At 42.1% G+C, this 22,329-nt stretch overlaps 1 protein-coding gene across 1 annotated transcript; it reads right to left on the bottom strand.

Moving 5' to 3' along the window:
• On the bottom strand, window positions 1–15,753 carry LOC141020399 (protein NLRC3-like). The gene is made up of 11 exons (XM_073495456.1): window positions 15,726–15,753; window positions 13,526–13,793; window positions 7,652–7,730; window positions 7,266–7,497; window positions 5,323–7,099; window positions 5,054–5,227; window positions 3,517–3,690; window positions 3,084–3,257; window positions 2,655–2,828; window positions 976–1,149; window positions 1–443 (listed from the first exon to the last, which is right to left on the bottom strand). The coding sequence occupies exons 2-11, from the start codon at window positions 13,765–13,767 to the stop codon at window positions 269–271; spliced, it is 3,375 nt and encodes a 1,124-aa protein (XP_073351557.1). The 5' UTR covers window positions 13,768–13,793; window positions 15,726–15,753; the 3' UTR covers window positions 1–268.
• Between the last annotated feature and the right edge of the window lie 6,576 nt (window positions 15,754–22,329).

The following is a 22,329-nucleotide window of genomic DNA, read 5'->3' as shown; positions in this document are numbered from 1 at the left end:
TAGATTTTCCACGAATGTTATCATCGATGTGGAGTTGCTCTCCGACCCTTCTTCTATGCCGTGAATTCTTATGTTCTCCCGTCTTGCTCTTCCCTCTTGATCCGTTAGCTTATCTTCCAACTTAGCCTGTAGCTTTAGCAGTTCCCTCGTAGCCTCCTCCAGCCCCTGCACTCTTTCCTCAGTCTCTGAAATTCGCATTTCGGCTTCGTCAACTCTGCTGTTAGTTGCCTTAATGTCCTCTCATATTTCACGGAGAGTCTCTGCATTTTCACGTCGTTTGCAGGTTAGCCATGTCCGCATCCACCTGTAGCTCCCCTGTGTCAGGGTTGCTAGCTGTATCGTCCTCGACGGACTCTTCCTCGGCTGTTTGCGCCCTTTCCTTTGTCGTATATTCTGTGGCGATGCTGATGAAGATGTTTGAAGAAAAGCTCCGCCGACACTGTCTTAGTTGTATAACAAATTTATTACAATAAGTTCAGTATCGTAAACAAGTAACACGTTACTTGGAGAGTCTCCAGCCGAATAATGAAAACTCTCCCGAAGACATGCAGACAGCTCCTTATATACCGAGCTTGTTTTGGTCAAAGACTTAATTACCACACATACTCCACATCAAAGAGGGTCAGATAAGAAGAGAGGCCTCTTCACCTCTGACCCAGGACTTCCATGACTCTGCTAAACTTTAACATTTTATACCTGTTACCTTGAATCATTAACCTCTTACCCCAGGCACTAAACTAGTCTGAAAAAAGAGGTGTAACTTTAGTGTTTGTGCAAAGACTCTCCTGGTCTTCTTCTCATCTTCCTCTCTTCACTTGTAACTCTTGGCTTCGTGCCGTGCTGCCTTTTCTCCTGAACTGAACTGAACAACTGGAGGTGGAGTAAATGAAGCAGACCTCCTGACACTGAACCATCTACACTCGAGATACAGACTCTCACACTGACTGTCTGTGGCTGCAGCAGGACTCTTCATACCTGAGAGTGTCCAGTCTCCAGCCTGGATCCTCCAGTCGAGCAGACAGCAGCTTCACTCCTGAGTCTCCTGGATGATTGTAGCTCAGGTCCAGCTCTCTCAGATGGGAGGGGTTGGAGTCCAGAGCTGAGGCCAGCGAAGTACAGCCTTCCTCTGTGATCAGACAGCCTGACAGCCTGCAGACACACAAAACACACACATCACAGATCAGCTGAGGGTCCTGATGATTCAGTGCACATCTGTGTTTAAGGGTTTAACGTTTATTATATTTATCATCTTAATTTCACTAATTTACTTATCAGCACTAAACCCAGAGTATAACTGAAGATGACGGAAATGCCATTAGTTTTGCAAATATTTGGTCATGAACCAACATATTGTACAGATTAAAATGATGACCTGATAATGGAGGATCACCAAAGTAATTACAGTTCATCCTAAGGGGAGCACGAATGTCAAAAACCTCATGGCAACCCATCCAATGGTTGTTAAGATCAGTAAGTCGGGACCAAAGTGCAGAATAGACTGATAGACCCACATTTTATATATATAAATAGATTAGTGGTTTCATTGGTTTTGTATTGTTACTTTGATGAGTGAAGGATCTGTTAAGTTGTCAGACTGTGAACACTATCAGAACATCACACTCCTGTCCACGCAGGTCGTCTCGCCTGTGTTTTGGCTGTGTTACTACCTCTGTTGGAGGATCAGAGGTGGAATGAAACTGTCCCCCCATTCCACCTTTGCAACTTTCACACCTACAGGAAGCTAAAGCACGCTCACCTCCCTCACCACCTGCTGACCAACTTCTATCGGTCAGCGATAGAAAGCCTCCTGACCTACTGCTGCACGGTGTGGTTCTCCAGCTGCACAACACAGGACAGGAAGGACCTGCAGCGGGTGGTGAGGGCAGCAGAGCGTGTCATCAGGACAACACTACCCCCTCTCAGAGACATTTACACTGGCAGACTCCAAAAGAAAGCCAGCTGTATTGTTAAGGACCCCACTCACCCCGGACATTACCTGTTCTCCCCCATGCCCTCTGGGAAGAGATATAGATCCATCAGATCTAGAACAAACAGACTGAAAAACAGTTTCTTCCCACAGGCAGGGAAATGCACAACCCCCCCTTCACCCCTCACTCTCTAAAGACTTCACACCAGTGCAATAACCCTCCACTACCACCCCCACACACATATTCACTTGTGTACATATTACCTACATACTTGAATCTTGTGTCTATTTATCTTGTTGTATATATTTTATTATTTTTATCTATTTTGTTATACTTGTTGATATTTGATATTTATTTGTCAAACTAAGAGCTGCTATCTATGTTTCGTTGTTTTTGAAACAATGACAATAAACATCTATTTTATTCTGCAGCGAGGTGGAATATCAGCACAAGATTCCCGCCTTGAAAAGGCAGTGTGAATGGGGCTTCAGTCTCTCTCTCTCAACCCAACCAGTTGAGACAGATGGCGGCCCACCACTAAGTCCGGTTCTGCTCGAGATTTCTGCCTGTTAAAAGGCATTTTTCTTTGTGCCACTGTGTCAAGTGATTGTTCATAGGAGAAATGTTGGGTCTTTTAAATAAATTGAATAATATTAAGAGTATGATCAAGACCGGCTCCAATTGTAAAGTTACATGAAATAATGAAATAAAGTAATGAATCCTGACCTGAGAGTTTCAAGGACACGGTGTGAACTCTTCAGTCCAACAGACAGCTGCTTCACTCCTGAATCCTGCAGGTTGTTGTTACTCAGGTCCAGCTCTCTCAGACTAGAGGACTGGGAGCTGAAAACTGAGGACAGAGCTTCACAGCTTCTCTCTGAGAGGTCACAGCTACTCAACCTGGAGCGTGAACAGTAAAAAAGACATTAGGTGATACAGTATTTATAATATCATTGTAGCACATGTGATCTTGCTTTCTGTTTTACTCCAATATGTTGGAGATATGAAAAATCAACAAGACTAAATCTGGACTAAACAGACATGAAACTATAATAAGTGGAATTGTTTCAAAACATAAGAATTGTGATATGAGAGAGAGAATTGAATTCAAACGTTAAAGAAATAAATAATTTGAGACAAATTGAACTATCTGACCTGAGAGTTTCAAGTCTACAGTGTGGACTCTCCAGTCGAACAGACAGCTGCTTCACTCCTGAATCCTGCAGGTTGTTGTTACTCAGGTCCAGCTCTCTCAGACTAGAGGACTGGGAGCTGAAAACTGAGGACAGAGCTTCACAGCTTCTCACTGAGAGGTCACAGCTACTCAACCTGGAGCGTGAACAGTAAAAAAGACATTAGGTGATACAGTATTTATAATATCATTGTAGAACATGTGAACTTGCTTTCTGTTTTACTCTAAACATGTTGGAGATATGAAAAATCAAAATGTCTAAATCTGGATTAAACAGACATGAAACAATAATAAGTGGAATTGTGTCAAAACATAAGAGTTCTGATATGAGAGAGAGAATTGAATACAAACGTTAAAGAAATAACAAATAATTTGAGACAAATTGAACTATCTGACCTGAGAGTTTCAAGTCTACATTGTAGACTCTCCAGTCCAGCTGACAGCTGCTTCACTCCTGAATCCTGCAGGTTGTTGTTAGTCAGGTCCAGCTCTCTCAGACTAGAGGACTGGGAGCTGAGAACTGAGGACAGAGCTTCACAGCTTCTCTCTGAGAGGTCACAGCTACTTATTCTGGGGAGAAAAAAAAGAAGACAGATAACATGGTAAATGTTGAGTTTTGGTGATACAGTATCAGGTTTTCCCAAACTTTTCTTCTGGGGTCCCATTTAAAAAAAAAGTATTTATAAGCCTTTTCATGTCTTTATATTAGGAGGATTATTTATATAGAACAGCTCACAGATATGACAGGAAATGGGGATGAGAGAGGGGGGATGACACGCAGCAAAGGACCAGAGGTCGAACTTGAAACCTGGGCCGCTGCAGTGAGGACAAAGCCTCTGTACATGGGACACATGCTCTACCAACTGAGCTACAGGAGCATCCCAGGGGGTCCCACTTTTAAAAAAATGATAACACTGCGACCCAATTCACAATAGGTCTAATAAACTTGAAAAGAGCAGATCTGTGCAAAAATTAACACTCCAGACTATTTATCCACATCCACTTATATTGTGCTGAATACACCAGCCATTTCAAAGAGATACTTCATTAAATAACTAATGTATTTACCAAAAACATATATGTTACAAATACATTATAAATGAGATCATCTCAATGCAGTTTTCAAAGAGAGACTGAGTGGTCAGGTTTCCTGAAGCTATGAGTTGTAATGTGACATAAACTATGCTGGAATGTGGTTCAATGCTTCTTAGTGTCTAAATATTTTGGCACATGATCACTAAGTCCTACAAGCAAGTGGGTGTTTTAGCTGTGAATCAGTGAAATGATGAACTCAATCAGGATGTGTGTCTAAGTGTGACGCTGTCCATCTCACTGAGATGGAGCAGAGATGGACTGATAGACAGACAGATGGAACATGTCACTTCATAGGGTTTCTTGGCCTGCTGCTTTCTGTGGTTGTAAATAAAACATTGGGCCTAAAGTCCATTTCTCCCCACCATTGTAGCAGTCCACAGGAAGGACCCACCAGAGAAGGACCGTCTCTGTGCTCGAGACCTCCTGATTCACAAATCAAGCACTGGATACCAACAGCTGCCCCCATGTGGCTCAAAGGTGTACTGCAGATAGAAATCTTAAATTAAAGGCTATGAACGAAAGTCTGCAAATATATTTGGCAACTCAAATAAAATCCTCTCTGGGAATGACTGGTATATATAATCTCATGCTCCAGTGCTGTTCAGTTCTAAACATGTTGTCAGCGTGACAATAAATCAAAATTCAATCAAGAATGAAGAGACATCCAGCTATCAAAGTCATATGATGTCAAACATAAATGAGGTTCTCCCTCCTCATTGTTCGTGCTGCGCAGGAGCTGAATTAATGAAAGGTACATTGAAAGAAAACAAGTTTGATGGCAAAAAAATCTACCAGAAATATATAAATGATTTCACAACAAACAGTAACATGATCTGACCTCAAACTTTCCAGATTGCAGTGTGGACTCTCCAGTCCAACAGAGAGCTGCTTCACTCCTGAATCCTGCAGGTTGTTGTTACTCAGGTCCAGCTCTCTCAGACTAGAGGACTGGGAGCTGAGAACTGAGGACAGAGCTTCACAGCTTCTCTCTGAGAGGTCACAGCCACTCAGTCTGGATAAAGAATGATGACCAAACAAGAACATTATTTCTATTTGGGTCAATAACAGCACATTTACTGCATTCTGAAAAAACTTCTTCACACTTACAGAACTTTGTTGGAGGCTTTGACCACTGGCAGCAGCCTCAGAAGAGCCTCCTCTGAAGCAGAGTATTTCTTCAGGTCAAACACGTCCAGATCTTCTTCTGATGACAGTAAGATGAAGACCAGAGCTGACCACTGAGCAGGAGACAGTTTATCTGTGGAGAGACTTCCTGATCTCAGGTACTGTTGGATCTCCTCCACGAGAGAACGGTCGTTCAGTTCATTCAGACAGTGGAACAGATTGATGCTTCTCTCTGCAGGCAGAGTCTCTTCAAACTTATTCTTGATGTAACCGACTGTTTCCTGATTGGTCTGTGAGCTACTTCCTGTCTGTGTCTGCAGACCTTGTAGGAGAGTCTGATTGGTCTGCAGTGAAAGACCCAGGAGGAAGCGGAGGAACAGGTCAAGGTGTCCATTTGGACTCTGTAAGGCCTGGTCCACAGCACTCTGGTAGAAACGTGTCTCTGGAGATTGATTGGCTGCTGTTTTTTCCTCTGACATCAGATTGACTCCAGAGTTGATGAATGTCAGATGGACGTGAAGAGCAGCCAGAAACTCCTGAACACTCAGATGGATGAAGCAGAACACCTTGTCCTGGTACAGTCCTTTCTCCTCTTTAAAGATCTGTGTGAACACTCCTGAGTACACTGAGGCTGCTGTGATATCAATGCCAAACTCTGTCAGGTCTGATTCATAGAAGATCAGGTTGCCGCTCTGCAGCTGCTCAAAAGCCAGTTTTCCCAGAGACTCAATCATCTTCCTGCTTTCTGGAGTCCAGTGTGGATCTGTCTCAGCTCCTCCATCATACTTGACCTTCTTCACTTTGGACTGAACCACCAGGAAGTAGATGTACATCTCAGTCAGGGTCTTGGGCAGCTCTCCTCCCTCTCTGGTCTTCAACACATCCTCCAGAACTGTAGCAGTGATCCAGCAGAAGACTGGGATGTGGCACATGATGTGGAGGCTTCGTGATGTCTTGATGTGGGAGATGATTCTGGTGGCCTGCTCCTCATCTCTGAATCTCTTCCTGAAGTACTCCTCCTTCTGTGGGTCAGTGAACCCTCTGACCTCTGTCACCATGTCAACACACCCAGGAGGGATCTGATTGGCTGCTGCAGGTCGTGTGGTTATCCAGAGGCGAGCAGAGGGAAGCAGGTTTCCCCTGATGAGGTTTGTCAGCAGCACATCCACTGAGGTGGATTTTGTGGCATCAGTCAGGATTTTAGTGTTGTGGAAGTTCAGAGGAAGTCGACACTCATCCAGACCGTCAAAGATGAACACAACCTGGAACTCTTCAAAGCTGCAGATTTCTTTGGTTTCAGTGAAGAAGTGATGAACAAGCTCCACCAAGCTGAACTTTTTCTCTTTCAGCACATTCAGCTCTCTGAAAGTGAATGGAAATGTGAACTGTATGTCCTGGTTGGCTTTGTCTTCAGCCCAGTCCAGAGTGACCTTGTGTGTTAAGACTGTTTTCCCGATGCCAGCCACTCCCTTTGTCATCACTGTTCTGATTGGTTCGTCTCTTCCAGGTGAGGCTTTGAAGATGTCTTCTTGTCTGACTGTTGTTTCTGGTCTGTCTGGTTTCCTGGATGCTGCTTCAATCTGTCTGACCTCATGTTCATCATTGACCTCTGCAGTCCCTCCCTCTGTGATGTAGAGCTCTGTGTAGATCTGATTCAGAAGGGTTGGGTTTCCTGCTTTAGCGATCCCCTCAAACACACACTGGAACTTCTCCTTCAGGTTAGATTTGAGTTTACGCTGACAAACTCCAGAATGACTTCCTGAATAAACACACAACAAACAAGATCATTAAGTTACTTATGAAGAAAATATGACAATTTCCTTCCCCTACAGTTGCACACATAAACACGTTTTCCTCCTTCTGTTGAGACATTATAAATTGACTCATTGATCCATCATGTTAAATCTTTAGAGAAATCCTCTTACTGCTCTGCAGACAGTCAGCCAGCTCCTCCTGCTTCATTCTCCTCAGGAAGTGAAGTGTGATCTTCAGAAATGCCTCTCTGCTGCTCCTCCTCCTCTGCTCTTCATCCTCACCATCCAACACCTCCTCATCCTCCCTCTGACTCTCTAAGCATTCTGGGGAATCTGAACTCAGAACCTTCTGGATCTTCTTCAGCTCGTTCTTCACAAAAGTCACAATGTTCTCCTCCAGCAGCTGGAACAGAATATTATGTGAATGAGAACATTTAACATCATGGAGCCAAACATCAGATCCATGTTGGACAGATTCACCACTGGTCTGTAAAGTGCAGCATGGAGATTGTTGTGAACAGACTGGATGTAAAAGTAGTTGTTGTTCATGTACAGACCATAAATATGGAGTCCAGGTGTGTTTGATGCTGCTGGGCAGACGGACCTCTGGGAACCTCTGAGCTCTCCTGGTCGACTCTGTGGAGGAATCATGAAGAATCAGCCACATTATGTCTGTCCACTCAGAGACAAACACAAGCTGAAGGTCCTTTGAGTTAAAGTGTTGATGACATCATTGAATCAGATGGTTTCCCCTGACATCAAAGTGTCGGTCGTACTGCTGATCCCACTGTGAACCAACAGTCAGTCAGTTCACTGGGTTGGTTCAGCAGCTTGTCTGGTTTAGTCCCTCCAGCTCTTGACCCCTATAATACTGTGGACAGCAACACACAGCTAACACAAGCTAGTTGGATGCTAACTGTCCAGTGCAAATTGGTGAAGAGTCACAATAAACTTGTATTCAGTTGAGATTCCAACATTGGAGAATGAAAAAATGATTCATTATTTATTTATTTGTTTATGAATCTGATAACAAAAAACAAACACAGGTTTCTTTTTTGTACTTCTGATTTAATGCTCACATCAAAAGCAGGTCATTAAACAACGGACCCGGGCCAAACTTGATTTTGATGTTTAATTTGTCTGATTTGTGTGACTCTAAAGTTATTCATCAACTTGTTCGTGTGTTGTTTTGGGTGATTATTGACACAATGGCTGAACTTGAACCTACCGATATGTACTGAATGAAATAATTCTGGCATGTTTTTCTGAAATACTGAGATACCCCAACACCCTGTGAGGAGAAACTAGAAGACAGAAAAATGGCGAAGAATTTTTGGGCCCCAGTGCATCACGTGACGATCTAGTCACACGGCTTTGCCACTACTAAAAATGGCTTCAAGGCCTGGCGCTCTTCCTGGGGCTTGATCTCGATGATGGTCAGCTGTCTTCTTTGCAGAGGAAGTTCCGGTCAAGCCAACAGTGTTAAATACTCCACTTCTTCTTTGGTTTTTACCAGTGGACTATAAAACCACACCGCCAAAGCTGAAGTAAATTGCTGATGCCAGAGCTGATGCATGCTGCATGATGCGTGACGCGTGATGGTTGATGCATAATGCATGATCTATTTCTGATTTATCTTCCTGGGCGGGTCTCAATTTACCTGGGCGGGCCGCCCAAGTAGAGCCCAAGTGTGGGAAACACTGAATAGCCTGTGCTTAAAGTCCATGAAGCCTGTGATGGCTCAGTTCAGTCTTTCAAAAATTTTGCAGTACTCCTTCAGCTCTTCCAAAGAGTTTGTGTCTGCTGGGTCCATTGTTGGTTGGTTCATACTGTCACAATGGCATGACTTTCCACTTCCAGCACCAAAACAGAGTGGCAGCCCGACACACCAGCTCCCCTCTCCCCTTTCTTACCGTCATTTTTTTTGTTTTTTCCCTATTTTACTATTATTAACTTTAGTACCACAGTTTAGGGAGATTGGTTTAAGTACTTTAACCAGTTTTAAGTCAGTGGACAGTACCGGGAGTTCAGTGTGTCCCGCCTGACAAAGACATGGCCGAACAGGAAAATACCAGACTGTTCAATGCAATTAGCTTCACAGAGACAAACAGAGCAGCAAGGTGTGTCTGGTGGAAGGCTTGCTGTCTTTGTTAACTCCAAATGGTGTAACGCAGTAGATGTTACTACGAAGGCGAAAATCTGCATTCCTGATGGTGAACTGTCAGCTGTTGGCCTGAGACCATGCGATGTTGCCACTGTGTTTGGCAGGTGTTTGAATGGAAAGTCTGTGAACTTCACATCAACTACAGCAGCTGATTTAACAGTTGAGGGCACTTTAAGAAAAGACAGGAGGAGTCGGCTGCTAACACAAACTGTCAGAGACTGAGACTGAGCTCAGATCAACTGAATCAAAGTGAGAATAAACCTACAAATTGTTTTTACACTGAAGTTGTGGCTCACAGAGCTGATGGACACACTCCACCTTGAGATGATCCGGTTCTTCATTCAGGACAAACTAAAGGAAAACTGAGAAAACTTGGCATCTTGCAAACCTGCAACATCTTGCAGTCCTGGGTGGGTTGTTGTAAGTCGGGATGTGGGTCTCTGTTTTTCCTTGTATTTATTTATATTTGTATTTTTTGTTCATGTCCTTTTTGATATGTTGTTTACATAAAAAAGAAGCACTGTAATAACAGTTTTGTGTCTTGATATTTTGAAGTGAAGCTTCATAATAAAACTATTTGAAACACAAAGTGTTTTAACTGCATGTTTCACAAACAAACACTTTATGAAGTAAAAATTGGAGGTCCGACAGATTAATCAGGTGATTATAGCCGATCTGAAAATAATCATTATTGGGCAGAAGTTGACCTTTAGATGCCTTTAACACTAAATATTGTAAAACAGTAAAATGTTCTGCCTTCAGTTCATATCTTTGTCTCAAGTGTTGAACTATATTTAACAGATCAAAAAAGAAATTACTTGTTTTTATTTATTCTTTGAATAATTAAAAACTTTTAATCAGCTGATATATCAGTTATCAGAGTTTTCTACTCCTTAATATGGGTTTCAGTACCGGCCCCTTGAAGCCCGGATGAGTCGGGCCCTTGTAACGTTAGATATAACACACAGCCTCTCCTCTCCTCAGCAGCAGGGGTCAGATCTCAGCAGGAGGTGAGTCACTGCTGTTTGTACACAGGAGGAACACTGTCGTCAGAGTTGTTGAGGGACAGACATGAAAAACTGTGAACCTGTCCTTTAATACTGATCCTGCTCTGACCTCCATCATCACTCTGAGGACATGAAGACCATCAGGACAACTGGTCAGACTGGATTTAATGAGGACAAACATCAACAGAGAGCAACATGAGGACAACTTACTGTCTGTCTGATGAACGTTGTTGTTTAAAATTAGTAACAATATCCAGTGACCAGTCACTCTTGAATGAAACACAGCTGGGCTCAGGTCCAGGTCCAGGCTCAGGTCCAGGTCCAGTAGAGGCTGGTCTCCTGTTGGACAGAGAAGACGACCACCAGAGATGTTAATTGACTTTCTAGTCTTCAGACACAGAAGCTTGTGTCCATAAAATAGTGGAAAACATGAGGAATAAACCTCGTGACTCAGGTGTGAGACGTGACTCAGGTGTGAGACGTGACTCAGGTGTGAGACGTGACTCAGGTCTGAGATGTGACTCAGGTCTAAGATGTGACTAAAATAATCACGTACAATCTCAATGGGTCAGGAAATCCAATCAAGAGGAGCAAGGTGATGACAAAATTGAAGAGGGAGGGGGTGGACGTAGCTCTCCTACAAGAGACCCATTTAACAGAATCAGAACACGAAAAACTTAAGCAATGGAGATTTAACCGATGTTCATCCTCCTGCAGCCAGGGTTCAAGAGAGGGGTAACAATTTTAAGTGCACATATGAAAAGAAAGACAGAGACGGGAGATTTGTATTGGTCTGGGGATATCTGCAAGATGTTCTGCTTACTTTATTAAATGTTTATGCTCCTCCAGGATCTGAATGGAAATTTTACAAACACATGTTTGAGTTGGTTCGCTGTGAGGCTCAGGGTATCGTAATCTGTGGTGGACACTTTAATGTTAGACTTCACCAGACTCTGGACACCTCGAAACCTTTTTGTTCAGGGGAGAAGAAAACTACCAAAAATATAAAATGAATGATGGAGGAGCTGGGACTCTCTGATGACCTGAACGATCTGAACCCAACAAAAAGGGACTATACTTTTCTCTGATACCAAAAGAGGGAAAGACAAAACTGAGTGTGGAAGTTATCGTCCAGTTAGTGTTCTCAATCAGGATTACAAAATCTTCACACACATCTTGACAAAAAGACTCAAAAATCCTCCCCCAGATAATAAGTCTAGACCAGACAGGCTTTATCCAGCAAAGACAGACACAAGATAACATTCGCCGAACGTTACATGTAATAGAACATATAAAATATAAACTCCAGGCAGTACAGCTGAGCCTCTTTTGATCGAGTCAGCTGGGAGTTCTTATATAGTGTATTAGGAACATTTGAATTTCATCAGACCTTTAGTAAAACTATTAAAGCCTTATATAATAACCCAAAGGCAAGAGTCAAAATAAACGGAGCAGTATCAGACTCATCGTGCCTGGAGAGAGGGACCAGACAGGTCCGTCCACTGCGTCTGTTACTGTTTGCAGTTTTTATCGAAGCACTAAGTCAGGGATCACTCAAGATAATAATATTACAGACATTACAATGCTTGGCCAAGAACACAAAATCTCCTTATTTGCGGACGATGTTTTAGTCTCCTTGTCTCACCCAGAGTGTTCGATCTTGAAACTGTTGTCATCTTTAGACGCCTTCAGCTCTGTATCAGGATACAAACTGAATATTTATGTTTCAACTATAGACCGAGACAGATCATCAGCTCCAAGATCAAATTAAATTGGGATCTGGATCATATTAAATATCTGGGAGTCAACATCCTGAAAGAGCTGACCAATTTACATTTTAACTTGTTAAGCCAAAAGATAAAGGAAGACGTAAGGAGGTGGACTTTAATCCCAGTATTAAGTTTTGAGTCACGGATGGAGTCGGTAAAAATGAATATACTGCCTCGGGTGCTATATTTGTTTCAGACTGTCCCAATTGAAATAACAGATAAACAATTCAATGAAGGGGATAAATTATTATCTCGATACATCTGGCAGGGAAACAAACAAGGATAAGATTTCAAACTCTTCAGTTGACGAAACACGAGGGAGGACTTGCACTCCCCTGAAAGACTATTATATATCGGCCCAACTGAAGATTTTGTTTTGTTGGTGCGATCACGATTACCAGGCGAGATGGAAAGACGTGGGCGAGAAGATGTCCGGAGCTGATCCAATTCAGGCTCGCTGAGGGGATAAAAGACTTATTAAGGATTTAATGGAAACAGGTAATAAATTAATTAATTTATCTCTGAAAACTTGGCTAAATGTTATTAACAGAAACGGTCTGTTTGAAGAGATTAAGGTTCTGAATTGGTCCCATGACCTTGATTTTATCCCAATTTATCTTTTCAAACTCGAGACACCCCCATGTTCTGTTGTTCTGTTGTTCTGTTTGTTTTGTTTGTTTTGTTTTGTGGAAAAATGGTTCACTATGTCAGGTCATATCTACAGATGAATGTTGAATGGTTGTGAAGATGTGAAACCAAATAGAGGAGAAAATGTCTAATAAAAGAAAAACTGTGAACCTGTCCTTTAATACTGATCCTGCTCTGACCTCCATCATCACTCTGAGGACATGAAGACCATCAGGACAACTGGTCAGACTGGATTTAATGAGGACAAACATCAACAGAGAGCAACATGAGGACAACTTACTGTCTGTCTGATGAACGCTGTTGTTTAAAATCAATAATATTGTCCTTTGACTGGTCACTCCTGAAGGACACACAGCTGGGCTCAGGTCCAGGTTCAGGTCCAGGTCCAGGTCCAGGTCCAGGTCCAGTAGAGGCTGGTCTCCTGTTGGACAGAGAAGACGACCACCAGAGATGTTAATTCACTTTTTATTCTTTAGACACAGAAGCTGCTGGAGAAACTAGCAGCGATCAACAAGAAAAGGATCAACACACCAGAGTTCAGTAAACATGAAGCTGAATGATTTCAGTCTGTGGATCCTGAATTCATTCTGACAGACAACAAACTTTACTGTCGGTACATCAGACTAACAAGTCTTTGGAGGATCTTCACTTGTTCTGTGTAGCTCAGACTTCTGAAGCTTCATATTATCCTCAGCTGAACTTTATAAAGTATTTTTACACAGAACAAGGACTGAAGTTTGTCCTCCATCATCACTCTGAGGACATGAAGACCATCAGGACAACTGGTCAGACTGGATTTAATGAGGACAAACATCAACAGAGAGCAACATGAGGACAACTTACTGTCTGTCTGATGAACGCTGTTGTTGGAATTCAATGAAATACTCCTTTGAATGGTCACTCCTGAAGGACACACAGCTGGGTCCAGGTCCAGCTTCAGCTCCAGCTTCAGGTCCAGGCTCAGGTCCAGGTCCAGCTTCAGGTCCAGGTCCAGGTCCAGGTCCAGGTTCGGGTCCAGGTCCAGGTCCAGGTCCAGTGGTTTTAGAGGGAGGGCCTCCCTCCTCTCTGTCCTCACACTGATTCATGCTGCTCAGCTCACACACACTTTCATCTGGAGAGGAAACACAAATCATTCATCTGCACATCAACTGAAATCAGCCTTTCCATCATGTCTCCTGTCAGAACATCAGCTGCTCCTCCACTGATTGGCTGCTTCATATCAGTGTCACATGACTGGAAGTGAGTCGTCTGCTCTGAACACCAGTTTAACCAGCGACACACGACTGGACTCACTGTTCTAGAAACACCAGTAACAGTGGAGGAAAGTACATTTACTCAAGTACTACACGTAACTACAATCCTGAGGTACTTCAGTCACGTGTTTCCACTTCATGCAGCTGGTGCTGAGGGCTCAGTCTATATGACGACGTCATAGTAAATGGTGGGCCACACTCATGTGTTTGGACTCATCTGAATCTCCAGGATAACATGTATCTGATCATTATGAACAAGAACCTGAACACCAACATATTATAAGTCACATCAGCTGCAGTCAGCAGCAGCAGGGAGAGGAGGAGGGACAGGAAGTCCCCAGACTCCCTTGAAAAATCGCTCCATTTTGTGAGTTGTTGAGTTAAGAGGACCTTTATAAACTGTGTGAAACGCTGTCGATGACAAATTCTGAGTTCGGGCCTTCTCGTAAGTTCGGCCCATGTTACAGCCTCGTTTTAGGGGGTGCTGCAGCCCCCTCAGCACCTCCAGCTCCCGCATCCAGGCGAACAGCTGCTCTCCAGCCGCCTTTAGTGCGTCAGACAGCGGGAAAGCGGCAGCTCGTCTCGGCCTCCTCCACAGGCTGATTCAGGCAGGAAAAGCTGCCTTCAGTCATCAGTAAGTGGAGCTACACAGTGACAACCACTCTGTGCTCAGATACTGACCAACTAACTCCACTTCTGCTCTGATTTCACCGCGTCATTAAAGTGTAAAACATTAGAAATGACCGTTAAATTACCTTTAAACGGAGAGAAGAAGCTGCTGCGTCACGAGGAGCAGTGAAAGTGACAGTTAACTTCTGTCTGTTATATGACTGTATCACTGTGTCACTGATCTGGAGTCAGCTGAAGTGTTTCTTCACTCTGAGCTCCTTTAATGTTCAACACTCACATTTCATTTATTTCATTTTTCATCTCAAAAGTAACTAAATGGAGTAAAAAGTCCAATATCTCCTCTGAGATGTAGCGCAGGAAAAGTACAACTGAGCAGAAATACTTCAAGTACTTCAACTACAGTACTGGAGTAAATATACTTAGTTACTTTCCACCTGTGGAACAAATCCTTCAAAATAAAAGTTGTCAGTTGATGTAGAACAGACTGATGTAAAGTAAATGTGTCTGATTTGATTATTGATCACATTTCAGTGGACAGTGACAGAAAGAGGCGACACTTCCTGTTGGAGGAGTGTTCACAGCTCTGACAGCTCATTTAGTGACACACTTACATTTTTATTCTTTCATTACAAAATAAAAGCTTTCATCTGCTCACCGTCCTCTGAATGCTGCTTCCTGTCTCCACACCAACTACTGACGACCAACTAACTCCACCTCTGCTCTTCCTGCACCGTTCTCCTCTCAACATGGAGGATGATGTTTGTAATGGCGGCTGTTTGAACTCACAGCTGAGAGTTTGTAGAAATGAACAATGGAGCGGCAGATTGTTGCTGTTTCTAGTGTCGCTAAGCTAACGACAGCTTGTTGCTGTTTCTAGTATCGCTAAGCTAACGACAGCTTGTTGCTGTTTCTAGTGTCGCTAAGCTAACGACAGCTTGTTGCTGTTTCTAGTGTCGCTAAGCTAACGACAGCTTGTCGCTGTTTCTAGTGTCGCTAAGCTAACGACAGATTGTTGCTGTTTCTAGTGTCGCTAAGCTAACGACAGCTTGTTGCTGTTTCTAGTGTCGCTAAGCTAACGACAGCTTGTTGCTGTTTCTAGTGTTGCTAAGCTAACGACAGCTTGTGTTAACGAGTCAAACATTTTAAATGTGTTACATTACCTTCAGCTGGAGGTTCACACGGACACAACTGTCTGCGCCACAATGTTCAGAGGAACTGAAACCAAACTTTCAACAGGAAGTTACAGTCAGGAAGTCAGATGACTGTTAAACATGAATCATGTGTGAAATCTGATGACTTGTGTTTTTAATGAGTGTAAAAGTCTAGAATAAAGAATATTTCCTTCCTTCACATTTAGTGAGTTTATTTTGTTGACTTGTTAGACTCAGTAGTGAACTGGCTGCTTTTACATCTCCAGCTGAAACTACAGGCTGTCAGACTGTCACCTCTGAGCTACAGAGTGCTGTTAGGAAACAGGACGACAGAGACAGAGACGTCTTTGACAGGACGTCAACACTGTTGTTTCTTCACTCTGGTCAGAATGTTAGCTCGTTAGCTGGATGTTAGCTCATTAGCTGAATGTTATTGTAAAGTTAAATCATATCTTACCTTTAAAGGACTGAAAACAGCAGGTGAGAGCAAACACAGTCCGTCCTCAGCTGCTGACGGTCTCTCAGGTGTGCTTCATCACAGGAGGAGGAGCCCAGGTGAGCACTCACACTCTGTCTACACGCCCTGATGCCTGCTGGGTCCTAGTGCTCAACCCTGTGCTGCCTTCCCCTCCACATCAATACAAGTCCTGACTGTTGTGAAACACATCAGACCTCAGATCAGACAAATTATTTTTTAAAAACATATATATATATACATATATATATACATATATATATACATATATATATATATATATATATATATATATATATATATATATGTGTGTGTGTGTGTGTGTGTGTGTGTGTATGTATATATTTAAAAAAAAACTCAAATGTGTTAAAAGTCTGATAAACATGTTAAATTGCTTGTTTTAAATGCAGGACAAAGTTGATGTGAAACATGATGAGGAGCTAAAAAGGAGAAAATGTGTAAATGCAGTAAACATGAGAGCGACGCTGAGCAGTTGCCGTGGTTACAGATACATGTGATGTTCTGGCGCTGTCACGTTCGGTTGCACTGATCTGAACTCACAAACAAAAAGGACTCTTCCTTCTGCTGTCTTTGTGTCAGCTGTTCGAACTTCACATGTCATCACATGTCAGTCATCCAGTAAAATAAGCAACATGTAGAAGGATCAATACATTCATCAATACATTTGTTAGAGCCATTTTTTGGTTTATGTGTGCATTTGTGTTTATTTTTTTGTATAATACTGGAAGCCACAGTAGGTGGTGCTCTGTACTGTGGGGTGCAGGCAATTGTTAAATAGAACAGCAGGTAATTACTCAGCAGGTGTGCTGCTGAAGGTGGAAGCACACAGTTTTTGACCGTCATCATCGTCGTCATCCTTTTATTGCGTTGTGGCAAACACGTTAGCCTTTGTTTTGATTTGCATTCAAGTTACAGAGTTAATGTAAGTGTCTGCACAGTTTGGCTGAGATCGCGTATTTGTTAAGAGCGCAAGACCGTGAATAAATGTTTGGTGACTGCATACGACCCTCACGTGTTTCATTCATTCATTGGACCCGGAAGACGACGCGCCAACTACTACAAGTACTGGTACAGCAGCCCCGCAGTGGCTTAGGTTCGTTTTGTTGTTTTATTTTGATAAGAACAAGTCACAACAACATTCATCAATACTTTATAGAAGCAGAGTGGAAACAATAAGTGGAGCTTCTGCAGCAGCTTCTTTACTCACTGTGATAAAAAATACTCTCAAGTTTAAAGATCGGAGCCGATTCTCCACATGATCAGTAGATGGCAGTTGTAGTGTCTGAGTGTTTCTTATACCTTCTGAGCTCTGAGTGACAGGACAGGATCAAATGCTTTCATTTAAGTATATTTGGGAAGGAGACAATGTAGAGATCTCATGTTCAGGATAACAACACATTAGTTCTGTAGTGTGCGTCAGAGAATAGCTAAAGGAAGAGGCCCACACCAAGGACTGAGGGATTCAGAGGTTCAATGTATACATTTCCATCTAAGGATAGGAAAAGGACTCAGGGTTGACTTAATATACACATTTCCATTTAAGTATATAGAGACTAACATCAACATAGTAACGCACACACCTTCATGTACACGTTTTCCCTTGAGAGAGAGATGTTATGCAGACCCATCCTTTTCTAATAGGATAGAAGGGCTCTTAGTTCCCCAAAAAGGAAATAATTAGAGAAACAGGCGGGCCTGAGCAAATAGACTCTAAAAAGACACACACACCAGGAAACGGGGGTGATTTTGGTTGATCTCCTAAGACTGAGGGTTTGAGAGGAGTTCGGATAGAGCAGAAGGCAAAGTATTTTGGGCATCACTTTGCCAAGATTTGAGAATACCAGGGAGTGCACACTCTGGTTCGGACGCTGGCTTGAAATCTGTTTCAATAAAGATTGTTCTATCCAATCAACCCCGCCTTGCCTCCGAAGAATCTGTCATCAACATACTACACGCCGACACCTTTCGAGGACGACAGCCCATACACCTCACAGTGTTGTTACATGTTAGAGACAAACAGCAACAGTGAACAGCTCCGTCACAGTTAGCAAATAACAAGTGTACAATTATCCCACAATTCTTTGTCACTGTGTTAATATGTGTGTGTTTAAGTTGAAGCTAATCTTTGATGTGTTTTTGTCTCTAACTGGCTCAAACGTTCTTCCTCAACATGGCCGTCTTCTGAAGGTTGAGCTGCTCAGTTCTGCTTCTTTCAGCTTCTTTGTGTCATGAACACAAATAAAAGTCAGGACATTAAAGATGCATTATTAGTGATGACAGTAAAGCTTGTTGCTGATGTCTTCATGGATTATTTGACTGCCTTCATGGAGCTCAGCTCCCTCTGGCTCCCACATAACTCCAGACCTGGTGATCCTCAGCTGAGGGGTATTCCAGAAAAGCGGGTTTTGTGAAAACTCTGAGTTTGTTAACCCTGAGATGAGAGAAACTCTGAGTTTTCAGTTCCAGAAAGAGAGCTAACTTAAACTCTGGGTCTGTTACTGTGGTAACATACTCTGTGAACTCACCTGCTCACTGGCAGGTTTACCTGAAGAAACCCTGGGTCTAACGGAGCTGTCTGACAGCGGCTGTCCTTTCCTTCTCAGTCCGATCATGTTGAAGCAGAAATAATTCACATAGTTTTACACCAGGAGGAGAATTTAGATTCATTCAGATGAGCTCTCACTCCCTGACGAGGACTGAACCGAACAGTACCGCTTCTCATCAGTCCGTCATTTATATTCTCTGGCCGCACTGCGAATATCAGGCCACATGTCATCGCTGACGTGCTCTCAGATCTGAACAATCCTCTTTGTTTTTTTGTTTTTTTTTAATCACTTCGCAGGTTAATCAATCACCTTCCAGCAGCCAGAAAAAGAGAAATAACTCACATTTCATTTGGCTTTCTTTATTTCCCACAGATAGCTACAAAAGTAACCATCAGTATAGCCTATTTTTTTCCACTTTTCCAACAACGTAATTTCAAAGTCCGTGTTTCTAGTTTGCCGCCGCATTGAGTATAAGATTAAATGACTTCTAGTTCAGTCTGTAGACAGTAAGTGTGTGTCTGCCTCTAATGTTGGGTCCTGGGGGTGAGTGACGCCCTCAGCCTCTGGTCACCCAGCGACCTGACTCAGGACCAGCTCCTCTGCCTCTGGCAGACGTGGTGGAGGTGGAGGGGAGCACCACTTCATGTTCATCTACTCAGCAGGATGTTAGGACACAGATGTGTGTTAAACAGCATCTGTTGGTGGTAAAAGCTACTACAAGTTAAAATATCCACTGAATAAACTTTTACTTTGTTTAATATGTGAAATAAAACCAAAGTGAGGAGCCATCGTGAAACTGTTTTTAGACTGCTCAGTCCGAGCTCATGTCACCACACTGATTGTGCTCAGGTTCAACTCCTCAAGGTAATCAGCTGTGCTGCCAGATCTGGAGACCTAAACAAGCAGCTGGTCTGTGGAAACAAGCTGAAAAGAAACCTGCAGTTTAGTTTTTTGTCTTTTAGGCCAGAAACTGGTGACTTTACTGAATATATGAGAGGCTGTGATTGGTCAGTTTACACTGTATATACAGTGTATGTATGAATTAGGGCAACATGGCCTCAAAATAACATCATAATATTCTGAGGTTATATCCTGATATACAGTATTTTAAAATCTCCCAAAGTGAAGATGATATTTTTGACCCAGTAACTTGATATCAATGACGGTATTGTGAGGATGAGTGTTGTACTTTGACTACAAATTAATACAATCAGATGAATGAGATGAAATAATTATCATTCATATCAGATTCAGATTCAGATTTTTGTGTCTGATTGCTGATGAAATTAATTGATTTAAAGATTCAGTCCTTTGGCTCTGATGCAGCGTCTCTCTCCGTCTGTATTTGGCTAAACCAAATGCTGAACTGAAATTCTTACAATTTCTACAGAGCACTTTCAACTTGAATCGATAGCAGCAGTAGCAAATGGCTCAAAGTGGCAGTTAATAACCTCAAAGATTTTGGTTAATCAAATTTGGTTATAAATTTGATTGATAAATCAATTCTCACCACAATGCAACTGTTTGGAAGTACAAATCAATGTCTACTCCTGTAATAGACTAGTGAGGTTCAATGTAAAGACTTTTGGCTAAAGGGTTCAAGATGTGAATCTCAAATTTCAGCACTGTCCAAATTATGCTGAAATTAATATTGCACAGTTATGAATGATTGCCAACAGTACACTGCCTCACACGGGGCACCATGTGTAGTGCGTCGAGCAACATTATTAGGGAGTTTGGGGTTAAATGTGTCCATCAATAATAATTAATGATTATCAGGGATAATCATTAATTATCAGGGATAATCATTAATTATGATGAACAATAAGATTCAATTTTCATTAGATCACCAGTGTGAAGACAGAGTCCATTTTGAAATCCACAATGAACGACTTCATCTGTGGGTCCCAACACTGCTCTGAATGTTTTAATCTGCTCTTACTTCCTGTGAAGTGACATCGTCTTCTTGTCCTCCTTTATTTTATCTATCTCTTTATTTGCATTACTTTTTCTTTCTTTCTTTGTTTTTCTGTGATGTTTCCTGTTTTATCTTTTATTGCTTTTGCTTGTGACGACTCACACTGTGTTTGCTTTGACTGTTTATTCTGTAATGTTCTTGATTTTGCTTGATTGTCAGAGCACTTTGTAAACTGTTTAAAGCTGCTGTATAAATAAAGTGTATTACAGTAAAACTCATATATTTGTGTGAAGCCTCAGCTTGAAGTATTTCTCAGTACTTTCTGAGTTTTCTCTGCTCTTTATTTATTGTATTATTTATACATGTCTGCTGTTATTAGCCTCAACTCTGACATGTTTTAATCCCGTTTCAACCTCGTAAAGCCCTTTTTAACTTTGAAAACTGCTGTATGAATAAAGTGTATTATTATTATTATGACACATACAGAACTCAGCACCAGTGCTTCAACTAATAATGCAATGAACCGTCTCAAAAAAATGGACGTCAGTGATGATTCATATTTACAGATTCAAATCCAACAAACATCCTCAAAATACAGACGGACTTCAACAGCCACAAAACACTGAGAGAAACACAATGATTGTCATTAAAATGTGTTTTCTTCTCATATAATAATCACACAGAAATGAACAGATGTTGACAGTTTATGACGTCACTACGGACATAATTACATGTGTTAACCAACATGATCAAACTTTTTGTTTCATCATTAGAAACACATGAAACAAGTCAGAGTGTTTCAGGTGGAGTGTCGAGTACATTTGATCATATTTTACTGTCCATTTACAACTTTGTTCACAATGATTATTTACAATTAAAGCTACAGACGAGTTAATGTTTTCTGTTTCTTACATTTCACTAATATTTCTGGATTTTATTGGAACAAGAGCCAGAATTCAAAACAACACATGACAGAAAGTACAAGTCAACACAATTTCCACAATTTAATGGAAGTGGAAGAAGTTTAAAATGTAAATGAAGAATCTTTTCAATCACTTTGAATCATTTTTCAGTGTGTAGCTAGCCAACATTCAGTGTGTAGCTAGCTAACATTAACTGCAGTCTGTAGCTAAGGAGACACACACATGAGCAGAGAGTTTCCTCCTCTCCTCCAACAGGTTGGTTTGTCAGCCTCCATAGTTTCGGTGCTGGGGTTGTGTTATTTTAGTTCACTGTGTTAGTTTGGGCCGGAGGTCACCGCTGGTTCAGTTGTTCCTTTTCTTTGTTTTAGGATCAGTCTTCATCGAGGGGGTTCAGGGGGAGACGCGGGGAACGACGGCCCACTGCCTGGTTGGTCCAGCGTCTTCCCATCTTTTGTTCCTTTCAGCCCCTTTTTGTTTGTTCCTGGGTTTCTTTTGGGAATAATTTGAATGATGTAATAAAAGCTATGAGTTAACTATGAACCTTGTGTCTGGTGTCCTTCATATGTTGCATCCTCCAGCCCCTTCTGAGCCTCAGCTCTGACTTTTATGAACGGAGGCCATAACACTCGCACAGAAACATTATGAAAGCAGCTAATTCAACATCCTGCTGCACGACTGCTGACTCAGACCAGAAGGAGACGCACGTTATGCCGGTTTTAAAGTCTTTACA

The sequence above is a fragment of the Pagrus major genome, chromosome 24 (assembly GCF_040436345.1).
Source record: "Pagrus major chromosome 24, Pma_NU_1.0".
Taxonomy (NCBI): domain Eukaryota; kingdom Metazoa; phylum Chordata; class Actinopteri; order Spariformes; family Sparidae; genus Pagrus; species Pagrus major.
The sequence above is the reverse complement of the archived record's forward strand: the minus strand, read 5'-3'. Positions and strand labels throughout refer to the sequence as shown.